Here is a 12,988-nt window from a genome sequence, read left to right as displayed (position 1 = left end):
AGCTTCCTAAAACAGAGCATTTATTCATTGACCAATAGAGTTTAACTATTCATTGACCAATAGAGTTTAACTATTCATCGAAAAAGGATAGTGATGTGGGGAGATGATGAAATTAGGGAAACGAAATTCAAACAAAAATGAAAGGATGAGATGGAATTGAAAGAACGGTGACAAAATTGAAAGCAAGGAAACGAAATTCAAAACGAATGTTTATTACCTGATTTAAGGGAGAACGATAAAATCGAAAAATCAATGTCTTCCCTCTCCTAAGGCACGAGCCACAACTTCTTCGCTTTCCTCCTCTTAGGCACGGAATTGAAATCAGAAAGCAACGCTCTTTACTGATTATGAAATCAACACAGTTTGTTGATGAAATCAGCAGACAAAATTGAAATTGAAAGAAAAAATATGATGAAATGAGCGGTACAAACCTTGAGCAGAGTGAGAGAACCGAAAAAGAGAAAGGTAAAGAGGAACGGGAAAGGGAAAGAGAATAACTTTAGCCAAATAAAAGTTTTTAAAAAATAAAAAAAAATGATAATAATTTTACTAAAGTTTTTTAAAAAAAAACCCTGAAACTTACTTGGGGTCACTAAAATTTCCACTAATGTATATTTTTACTGGAGCTTATTACAACCCCATCTAAAAAACCCTATTAGGAACATATATTTTTGTAGTGTCTTGTAGTTACTGATTGAGGTTAGACTTATGTTTTGTATCAATAAATGAGTTATGTGTCTACTGCCTTATTATTTCATAATTTCATATGAGGATGGTTTACTTTAGGGTTCAAATTGAATGTTGGCATTGATTTAAGATGAGTATATATGAATTATAAAAGAGAGGAATGTGTGCTTATACTTAAAAGATGCATTTGTGTTGTGATGTTGTAAATTAGAGTATATGAATGTATATTTTGATTTTTGGATGTTGAGAATTGAATGGTTGAATGCTAGGAGCTGAATTAGAGTACCTAAAACTAGTAGTATCACATTATTGGTGTAGTGTCGGGCAGTGCAGAGTGGAATGTGTGCTTATACTTGAAAGATGCATTTGTGTTGTGATGTTGTAAATTAGAGTATATGAATGTATATTTTGAATTTTGGATGTTGAGAATTAAATGGTTGGATGCTAGGAGCTAAACTAGAGTACCTAAAACTAGTAGTATCACATTACTGGTGTAGTGTCAGACAGTGCAGAGTGGACCGCCAAGCGATAGTAGGAAACAGGAAAGTCTTGTGTATGGTGGCGCCTGACGGTGATGTGGAACCGCTAGGCAGTTTGCACTGCTATTTTGCCTGGCGGCGCTTAGGCTGCACCAGACGATGGTGTAGTGGCAGTGTGTGTTCGTGATACATTTTGCATGGCTTGTTGTGTTGGTCCTGGTCTAGGATATGCTTGATATTTTCATGAGCGGGTAGGTTCATGACTAGTGATGAACACGTGATAATATGAGCGGGGAGGTTCATATTATGATGCTCTCGTGTGAATGAGCAAGGAGGTTCGTAAGTTTCGTGCTCACACTTGAGGGCTACTGCGAGTGGGGAGGCTCGTAGCTGTTGGATCACGTGTGTTGGACTACGGGCGGGGAGGTTCGTAGAGTTGGACTACGAGTGGGGAGGTTCGTAGAGTTGGACCACGAGCGAGCAGGTTCGTGGAAGCATTGGAATCCCTAAGACCAGCTTGAGTATGTACCTTGTATAGTGCAGTGTGCTTTTCTTAATTTCGTTTTGATGTTGTGATGTAAAGACTTGGATCAGGAGATGTTGTGCCATGAGCGGGTAGGTTCATGGATGGTGGTGAACACGTGATGATATGAGTGGGGAGGTTCATATCCTGATACTCTCGTGTGGGGATACGAGCAGGGAGATTCGTATGTTTCGTGCTCACACTTAAGAGATGCTGCGAGCGAGTAGGTTCGTAGCTGGTGGATCACGTGTGTTGGACTACGGGCGGGAAGGTCCATAAAGTTGGACTACGAGCGAAGAGGTTCGTAGAGGCAGAACCACGAGCAGGTAGGTTCATGGAAGCATCATATATCTTGAGTCTGTGGTCAAATATTTGTGGACTTGCATGTTGAAAAACCTTGGGGTAATAAGGTCTTGGCCAAGAATTATCTAGAGTAAAATAGTTGGGTGTATCTTGATTTTATTAATTTATATGTTAACTATTTATGAGCTCACCCTTTTTTGTGTGTATGTGGCGATGATCGTGTGACTTGTCACACGGGAGCAGATGACATTCCAGGTGATGCTGGTGAGGCATAAAGCCGGAAAGGGGCTAGGGAAAGGTTTTTATGGAAGTTTACTATCATTTTAATTCTAGATTTTTGTAAACCACATTTTTACTGGAATATGAACTAGTATAGATTATTGAAACATTGTGGTTTAATTGGATGAGTTTAATAAATGTTTTTAATTTCCCGTGTTTTGGGAAAAACATTTAAATAAATGTGACTTTATTATTTTTTATATTTTATATTATTTAAAATTAGTAATATCCGACTGAGATGTTACAGATGGTCCAATTTTCTAATTGTAGCATCATCCTCTTGGTAGTCAAAATCACGATCTAGAACATAAGAGAGAAAAAATTGCACTCTGAGATTACAAAAATATAAAGGGCCACTATGAAAGAAACAAAAATTGTCATTGTTAAGATTAAAAAAAAAAGTTATTCCCTCTCTGTTGTTAAGATTGAAACTACTTCATCTCTTCTATAAATGAGAAAAGCTACCACTACGCACTACTACTACTACTGCATAGTGAAAACTACCACTACCTTTCTTCTCTCTTTTTCACTACACTTACTGTACCCAAATTACACTTCACCCCATGTACCCAAAAGTCCTACCCATCCATAATTTCTCCCATTGTTTCTTGCACAACATCACCACAACACTTTGTTTATCCAAATTGTCCAAACTATTCATGACATCCAAATTGCAGTCCAATATGCATTCTCACTTATTAAATGCTCCAGGAAATAGGAGTGATATAGCTTGGAAGCCTTGTAATTATGTTCTTGGGGATACTAGGAAACTGTAACGCAAATACTATTAGAAGGTAGTAACATGGGGAGTTTATCAATTAAAGCATCACTTGGCTGGTACTCAAAGGAATGTTGGTGCTTGCAAGGATGTCTCTAATAAAGTGAAGAAAGAAATGTGGGAAATTGTTGTTGGTTTTCAACAAAATTTAAAGAAGAAATTAAGGATTAATATGAAGGAGGAAACAACAAAAGTTAATGAGGAAAGAAAAAATAGTGAAGCATCAAGCATTAGTCCTATAAATATTTGTAAAAGAGAGTAGTTAGTACAAAAACTACCATCAACAACATGTTTAAGAAAGGTATGAGAGAGAAAGCTTGTTAAGCAATTGTTTGATTCTTCTATAACAATGTTATACCTTTCAATGTGGCAAAAAGTGAAAAATTCATTTCTATGCTTGATTTGGTTTCAAGATGTGGCCTTGCATTTAAACCTTCATCTTATCATGAGATTAGAGTTCAATATTTGAATGAGAAAGTTCAAAATACATCCCTTTCTTTACAAGCACATAAAGATGAACAAAAAAAAGCAGGATGTACTATTATGACTAATGAATGAACTGATAAGTAAAGGAGGAAAATAATAAGCTTCTTGGTGAACAGCCCAAAGGGAACTGTATTTTTGAAGTCCATAAATGCATTAACAAAATCTAAAATAGCTGAGAAAGCTTTTTAGATAATGGATAACACTATTAAAGAGGTGGGAGAAGAAAATGTCATTAAGTTGTCACATATGATGTAGTAAACTATAAAGTTGATGGTCAAATGTTGATGATAGAGGAAAAAGCTAGTTTGGACATCGTGTGCTGCACATTATGTCAACTTAATGTTTGAGGACTATGAGAAGAAGATCCCCATTCATGAGGAGATAACTCGAAAAAGTTAAAACAAATTACTACCTTTATCTATTCAATATCTTTAATTTCTTTACTATAACTTTTAACGAAAGGAAGAGATTTGGAAGAATAAAATAACTTCTTTGGAAGGTGAATTGCCTCTAATTGAAGTGTTTCAATTGGTTGGTTCTCATCAAAAGTCAGTCATGTGATTCATTTAAGAAGCAATGGACCAAGCAAAGGAGAAGATTCAAAAGACTTTCAATGTTGTCAAAAAAAGGTATTAGTCATCTAACTATTTATATTTGTTTTTTAATGGAAAACAAAGCTAACTCAACATAATGTATTTTGGTTAGTTATTTGCCTTTGTGGAACATCATTGATGTAAGGTGGGACAATAAACTCCATAGGCCCTTGCATGCTACAGGCTATTTTCTTAACCCTCAAATACATTATCATCCCGTATTTAAAGCATATTTGGAGGTGAAACGAGGTTTGATGGAATGTATAACTAGGATGGTGGAGGATGAGGATGAACAAACTCATTGATGTTCAAAATGATTATTTTAGAAAATGAGCAAAATGTTTTGGATGTCCCTTAGCTACTAGGTCAATTAATTAAAAGAATCCAGCAGATTGTTGGGAGTCTTAAGGTGATGAGTATCTTGAAGTCCAAAAATTTGTCAGTCATGTATTGAGCTTGACATGTAGCTCATCTGAATGTAAGCGTAATTGGAGTTCCTTTGAGATGGTAAGTTAATGTTAAAATATATCTCTATAATAAACTACTAGTCTAGTGCTTGCCTACTTATCATATTTATCTTTGTATTTATTTTAGGTCCATATGAAACAGAAGAAACAGGCTAAAGCACAGCACAATGAATGATGTTGTTTTTGTTAGCCAATTCAAAATTAGCTAAGAAGAAAAAAAAAACAAGAAATACAACTCAAATTTGTTAAGATATGTCAAATATTCTATTAGCAAATATTATGTAATCAAATATTGTATTAGCTATAATTTAGGCATTATTACCTTTGTGAGAAAATTCGTGCACTCATTCCTTTAATAGATGAGGAATTATAACACTCTTGTATGTATATATATATATGGTACCCTATTCTTTGAAATAATACATCAGAATTATTCTTTACATCATTTTTATATGGTATCAAGAGCCAAACACCGACATCCTTTACAATATAGGAAGCAGTGCTTCTTTATTTGAATATTTCTGGTGGCTCCTTTTGATAAAAATTAATCGGAAAAACATGATTTTGGGACTTCTGTTGCTACCCATATGCACGAAGCGCTCACCCCTAAACGACTTGACGACACCAACTATGTTGAGTGGTCGTTGAACGCACAAAACAATATCAGAGGCATAAAACGTTAGGGTTTCATCTCTGGAACAAAGGTTGCACCAAAAAATAGGAAATCTGATGAATATGAAGCATGGGAAAATGAAAATTGTCTAGTCAAGTCTTGGCTTTTGGACTCCATGATGAAAAAAATCAGATCCCTCTTTATTCGCTTAGCTACGACAAAAGATATCTAGGACACTGTGCAACAAACATACTCAGTCAACCAGGATGCGTCCCGATCATATCAATTATATCGTGATGTAATATTTACTCAGCCAAATGGAGGATCTGTTATTACATATTTTGGTAAATTACAAAGATTATGGCTGGAGTATGATACTATCACAAATTGTACCATCGAATGTCCTAAAGATGTTGAAAAGTATAACAACATGATTAATTATCAACGAGTTTGTCTTTTTGGCTGGCCTAGATATACATTTGGATACAGTTCGTGATCGTGTCCTTGCTACTACTCCCCTTCCAAATGTTCAATCAGTTTATGCAACTGTTTGTGCCGAGGCAAACCGCCAAGAGGGTATGCTTGATAGTGAGTCTACTGTGGGGACTGCCTTTGTTGTTAAGAAGTTTCCTAAGAAAGGAATATGCAAATGTATGCACTGCAATGGGGATAATCATGTCATGGAAACGTGTTTTAAACTCCATGGCTATCCAGATTGGCATCCAAAAGGAAAAACTACTCCTAATACAAAGGTAGAAGCTACTCCCAAGAGCCACAGTTCTACTGCTGCCGGATTTGTGACCAAGTCAGGTATATCTAACTTTGTTTTTCATCTTTCTGTTGTTACTAGGGGTAGTGATTGGATAATTGATTCAAGTGCTACTGATCATATGACCTGTGATCCACATAAATTTATTAATTTTTCTCCCAATTGTTCTAAAACTGTTATTATTAATGCCAATGGGGTATCATCTCCTATTGAAGGTGTAGGTACTATATCCCTCTCACCCTCATCAATTTTTGATGTTTTATTTGTTCCTACATTGAACTGTAATCTTCTCTCTATCAGCAAGTTAACCAAATCACATTCTTGTGTTGCCTTATTTTACCTAACCCATTGTTTTTTCCAGAACATCCATTCCAAGGAGAATATTGAGAGTGGTAGAGGGAGAGAAAGACTGTATTATCTTGAAAATGTCTCACAACAAACCCATAAAGGAATGTTGGCTTGTCTTGCGAATGAACACATACAAGATAAAAACAAAAAGAAAATTTGGTTATGGCATAGAAGATTAGGACATCCCTCTTTTGGTTATCTAAAAAAATTATTTCCATCACTATTTCATAAATGCAATATTTCTGATTTTATTTGTGAAACTTGTGTAATGGAAAAAAGTCATTGTGTTGTGTTTCCTTTAAGCAATAAAAAAACAGATTTTTCTTTTTCATTAATTCATACAGATGTTTGGGGCCCTGCCCCACAGTCTACACATAATGGAAAAAAATGGTTTATCAATTTTGTTGATGATTATACTCGAGTAACTTGGATATATTTGCTTAAACATAAAAGTAATGTGTGTAATGTATTTCGTTCCTTTCATCATATAATAGTTACTCAATTTAACACACATATTAAGGTCATTCGATCAGATAATGGAGGGGAATATTTTAAGACTGAGTTAATCGAGTTCATGAACTCCAAAGGCATCTTACATCAAACTACATGTCCTTATTCACCATAAAAAAATGGGGTGGCTGAGAGAAAAAATAGACATATATTAGGGGTGACAAGATCACTTTTGATATATGGTAATGTCCCATCTCATTTATGGGGTGAGGCTGTGAGATTTATAGTTTATTTGATTAATCGAACACCTTATAGTGTGCTTAAATTTCGAAGGCCTTTAGATATGTTGTTTGATCATTGTATCCTTCCTTCCATGGTCTCTTTACCGCCTCATATTTTTGGATGTGTTATATATGTTCACTTACACCCACATCAACGTACAAAACTTGAAGAACGAGCTTTAAAATGCGTTTTTGTTGGGTATGGATCAACTAAAAAAGGCTACTGTGCTTACCATCCACCATCAAAGAAATTTTATATCTCTATGGATGTGACATTTAATGAGCATAGTTTTTTTTTATGTTGATTCTACACTTCAGGGCGGCAATGAAAGTGAAGTTCATAATCATGATGTTAGTATGTTTGATATCACAAATATAAATTATACTATAAAGATAAATTATCATGTGAGGATCATTCTTCAGGAAGTGAGCCAATCCTAAATATGGAAACTTCTCCTTTGGATAATACAGTGTCTTCTGATCCTAACCAATTGGCTCAATCTTCTTCACAGGTTCAGCTTAACTCTTCAGAGGTACCTTCTGATCCTATCTCTTATAATACTAATGTAGTTAAAACTAATCATGAAATTTTTTCTTTTGATCCTACCCTTGATAATACTAATGTAAACGAAACCGATCATGAAATTTATCCTTGTGTGCATGAAACCACCAACACACCAAACATTGAGTCTACTACTGTTTAGTATAATCTTCCACCCCGTTCTAACTGTGGTCAACGTCCAACTAAATATGAACTAGACCTCCAAGCCAAAGTTAAATATCCCATTAGTAAATATGTGTCATCTCACAGGTTATCCCAATCATATGCATCATTTGTATCTCAATTATCTTTAATTTCTATTCCTAGTAATATACAGGAATCTTTGGTAGATTAGATGGACCAAAGCAATGGTTATGAGATGACAACTTTAGAAAATAAAAATAACACTTGGGATCTTGTGTCTTTACCAAGAGGGAAGAAAATTGTGGGCTGTAAATGGGTATTTACAATTAAGCATAGAGCTGATGGAACTATTAAGAGGTATAAAGCCCGACTTGTGGCTAAAGGTTACACTCAATATTATGGTGTAGATTACCAAGAAACGTTTGCACCGGTAGCCAAGCTCAATACTGTGAGAATACTTTTGTCACTAGCAGCAAACCAAGATTGGCCTCTTCTACAATTTGATGTGAAAAATGCTTTCCTACATGGAGAAATTTTAGAAGAAATTTATATGGATTCTCCACCAGGCATGACAGATTCAATTGGAATGAAGGTTTGCAAATTAAAGAAGGCTCTATATGGATTAAAACAATCCCTAAGAGTGTGATTTTGGAAGGTTTACCAAGTCTATGAAGGCTTTTGGCTATAGAGCTAGTAACTCTGATCACACCTTATTTTTTAAGAGAGAAAAAGGAAGAATTACAGTTTTGATTATACATGTAGATGACATGATTGTTACAGGAAATGACCAAGATGAGATTTCCAGTTTGCAACAATACCTTGCATCTGAATTTGAGATGAAACAACTTAGAAACCTCAAATATTTTTTGGGTACTGAAGTAGCTAGATCAAAACATGATATTTTTCTATGCCAAAGAAAATATACTATTGACTTACTATTAGAAATTGGACTGCTTAGGAGTAAACCAGTTGATACACTAATTGAACAAAATCATAAACTCTTTCGATGTTCAAATTCAGCAAACATAGACAAATGCAGATATCAAAGGCTGTAGGAAAATTAATTTATTTGTCTCATACACGTCCATATATTACCTATGCAGTGAATGTTGTTATTCAATTTATGTATGACCTACGAAAGCTTCATATGGATGTTGTTGAGATGATTTTGAGATATTTAAAGTTCACTCCTGAAAAAGGAATTTTGTTCTAAAATTATGAAAACTTAAAAGTAGAAGAGTACACTGATGCAGATTGGGCAAGTTCAAAAGACGATAGAAGATCTATCTCTAGATACTTTACTTTTGTAGAAGGAAATCTTGTAACATGAAGAACGATATCAAGTTTATATTTGCCCCTAAGTTGATGTTTTTCTTATGACAAGACTTGTAATTATACGAGGAATGGTGAATCTACGAGAGTCTGTGAACTTTGGAATATGGAATTTTGGATAATGACATTACCATTTCGTTGGACTTTAATTGTTTCTTCTTCTGCGTAATTTTTTTTCTTAATAACTTCTTCATAAATCCAGCATACGAGGATATTTGTTGGAGTGCTTCTAGGAATCAATATTCAATTATAGAAAACATATTGATATCATATAAATAAAAAATTTCAATTTCTTTTATAAAGTTTTCATTCTTACTCTTTAAAAAAGTTAAAGACCATAGAAAAATAACAACATACATAGTTTCACTTTTCAAAATATATGGAGATTCATTTACGCCTCCCCAATTCCCAAAAGTGGTGGACTAAGTAGATTTCATTTAAACCATTAATTTGTAATTAAACAGTTCATATTGGAAATTATAGGGATGAAGATGATGATGATACACAGTAAACCCAATTAAGAAGAAAAACGTTAATCTGAAAAAGACTTGAAAAATCCAAAAAAAAAAAAACAATGTGAAAGATATAAATATAGATATATATTGTAAGAAGTGGTGTAAAATAATTTTGTCTATGAAGCATTTAGAAATAGTGAAACGAAGTAAATATCTTTGGGAGGAATTGTAGAATAAAGCCAAAAGAGGTGTTCCAAGTTGAAGACCTGAAAGGTGCTTTAATCATAGCAATAAACCTTGACAAGTTCCTTTCAAGGCAAAAAAGGGACACAGAGAACACAGAGTTTTAACCCTTTATCTTTTTCCCATGCATGCATGCACTTGTTTTCATACTATTTATTTTACCTCCAATGGTTAACAACATGAAGAACAGAAATACCCATACGGCAGGTAACCCATTTGTACTTCTTGATAACTACGTTTCATCACTTTAGCTTCCACTCACATTGGTCAATAACCATAATACAAACCCCTTTTATCCACAACATGTTGCTATATATATAATAGTGCTTCTTTTTGTTTCTGATTCGATTGGTGCAAGAGAAAATAGTAATATCAGCATTAATAGTAATAAACCTACCTACCTAGCTACAGAGATGGAAGCTACACACGTTCGAGAAAAGGGTCTTGTTGAGGGAAGTGAACACATTGCTGGTGGGAAACAAAATGAAGAAGTTCTAAAGAACATTATTGCAACTCATCCTTTGTATGAAGTTTTGATTCAATCTCACATCAACTGCTTGAAGGTACGTAATTTCCTCTATTTTTCTTTTTCTTTTCTTCTCTGCTCATTTCTTTCTGTTTTTGACTCCTAAACTTTGTATTGATTAAAGCAATGATGTTGAATTATCATGATCCGGGGTCAACAATTAACAGAAAAAGAAAGCTTCCATAATAACTGTGGTGACCTACATGACTATATTTTTGTCTAAGTTAGCTGATACAAAAGTGCTTATGAGTGATGAATAGGATCCGAAAATGATGCTAGAACAATTTGAAACCTTAATATAGTAAACAAGACAACGGTGGAGTAGAGTATCTAACAGTTCAGAAAAAAGCAATTTCTCACTTTGGCTATAGCTGCAAAATTTATGATATTTTTGAAAGAAAAAAAGTTTGTTTCTTCTAATTTTCTGAATGATTTTAACTCAGAAAGTGGGTGACAAATGAAGATAAATAAGTAGATTTTACTCACTTTTCCTTAAACTAAACAATTCATTAAAATGGAACAGCTTTTGTCATTTGTCTTAATTTGGGAGCGTATTTTCTAGTACATCTATATAAATATAACAGAACTGTTTCTGCAATGGAAACAAGACCAGACATTTTTGGTAAACAGTTACATATATCATATAAGAATTTGTTTTAGATTAATGTCAAGTATTTGTAAAGTCAGTGATAGATGATATGATGAACAATGTTGGAAGTAAGAGGTTAAAAGCTTTATCATGTTTTTCTTTTCATTATTCAGAGAAATGTAACACAGAGATATTAAGAGTTTCCAACAACTCATGCATAGTATGCATCTATTTTACTTCATCATTTGAGTTTGTTTGAATTCAGGTGGGGTTAAGTGAAGCTGAAGAGTTTGATGATGATGCACTGAAGAAGCTGGTGAATTCAAAGTCCAAAGCAACAGCTGGTGCAAACACTTCAGAGTTAGATCAGTTCATGGTATCACTAGTGTTAATTTCTGAAAATCTTGGTTAAAAACATAAAAAGTATAAAAAATAAGATTGTTTTTAAGAAATGAAAGCCTTATAAATAATCTATTTTGTTTGATTTGATAACACTGGATAGGAAGCTTATTGCATGGCACTGAGCAAGCTGAAAGAAGCAATAGAAGAACCAACAAAAGAAACTAATGCTTTCATCAGAGCCACGTATCATGAACTAAAGCAACTGGAAGAAGTGAAGCACCCATAACTTTTGATAAGTAGTTGGAATCTCGATGATGAACTTGGTCCTTTCTAGCAAGTACCATTTCCTTATTATTGTAGCTCTTATTTTCAGAATGTTATTCACTCAAGCAATCACTTTCAGGTAGTCAGAAACAACTTTACCACTGTATGATATTGGTCTCCACAATTATATGCTGTATATTAGAGTGATGCTTATATTTACATCACTTCAATCAAACACTCCTATTACAATTTAGCATCATTTTTATACTAGAATTTCTTTTTATTTTTCTTTCTAAATTTAATTATAGTTAACATGAGATTTGGATTAATAAATGGATAAACCTATATAGTTTTGTTTCAAAATATGTCAGTGTGTTGGGAATATAAATATGTATGAAAATTAAAAATTATATGAAAAAAAATATATATAAATTTATTATTTTAAGATTTCAAATCAATGTTAATTTTTTATGTAAATTTAACTTAAATTTCATTATTAGTGAATTTTTTTCCGTAAATTCCTTAAATACTCATATGGACTTAAAATAGACATGATTGAAATACAATGAAAACATAATTTCTGAAGGTTGTGAGTTGCTGCTAGTACTATTTATTGCAGTTATCTCTTCTATTAATCGAGAATTTGAATTTTGTGTAATTGATAAAAGGTTTAATTATATTTTTAACCCTTAAAATTTAGAGGAATTTTCATTATTTTTCTTTTAAGTATAACTTTTTGTTTACCTTTCAATTGAAAAATATGATTTTAGTTTTTAAATTTTAAAATTTCAATTATACACAATAAAAAAATCATTTTTAGTCCTTTTGAATTTAGTGTTTAGAAACTTTTTTATTTATTTTAGAGACTAAAAAAATACTTTTTAAAATTTGGAAGAACAAAATCAAAACGGAGACTAAAATTATAATTAATCATTAATAAAAAAATCGAATAATGACATGGGTTATTTCAAGATATCGAAGTCACGTCATAGAAACTACAAAAATAAAATAATTAAGAAATACCACAATTATATTTTATTAATACGATAAAAAAGAATGTTAGAACACATAATTTTATATTTATAGAGTTTATTTTTAACAAACTAATATTACTCTTAACCATTAATGGCTGGAAATTGAGTGACACTCAACATTTTTCTTCTTGTCGTTTTCTTAAATTCATAATGGGCTAATTTTCAATTCATTTACGTTGGCCAGAAATACCCAAATAGCTTATCTAACTATCATATTATCTTTAAAAAAAATCTTACAAAGTTGTAGAAAAAATGATAAAGTAATTTATTTATTTATTTGTGCCCTCTAATTTTCCAATATTTTGATTTTCGTACGTCAAATGTCATTGAGAAGAAATTAATAAACAAAATATCTGTGCACCAAATGAGGTAGTTAGGTGGGATTAATTAAGTAGATATGGCAGTGCAAATCAACATTAATTATCGCCATTCTTTTATATTTGATGTCACTTATGCATATGA

The 12,988-nt window shown here is 33.0% G+C and overlaps 1 protein-coding gene across 1 annotated transcript; it reads left to right on the top strand.

Moving 5' to 3' along the window:
- Positions 1-10,184: 10,184 nt before the first annotated feature.
- Positions 10,185-11,514, top strand: LOC114174411. Its single transcript, XM_028059252.1, has 2 exons — positions 10,185-10,334; positions 11,389-11,514. Exons 1-2 carry the CDS (start codon positions 10,185-10,187, stop codon positions 11,512-11,514), a joined length of 276 nt encoding a protein of 91 aa, XP_027915053.1.
- Positions 11,515-12,988: the final 1,474 nt, after the last annotated feature.

The sequence above is a fragment of the Vigna unguiculata genome, chromosome 2 (assembly GCF_004118075.2).
Source record: "Vigna unguiculata cultivar IT97K-499-35 chromosome 2, ASM411807v1, whole genome shotgun sequence".
NCBI classification, from domain to species: Eukaryota; Viridiplantae; Streptophyta; class Magnoliopsida; order Fabales; family Fabaceae; genus Vigna; species Vigna unguiculata.
This window is presented reverse-complemented; position numbering and strand designations above follow the sequence as displayed.

Coding starts and splice junctions, on each gene's coding strand:
- LOC114174411 (XM_028059252.1), top strand. CDS start 10,185: ATGGAAGCTACACACGTTCGAGAAAAGGGTCTTGTTGAGGGAAGTGAA. Junction 10,335..11,388: donor CTCACATCAACTGCTTGAAG/GTACGTAATTTC, acceptor AACACTGGATAG/GAAGCTTATTGCATGGCACT.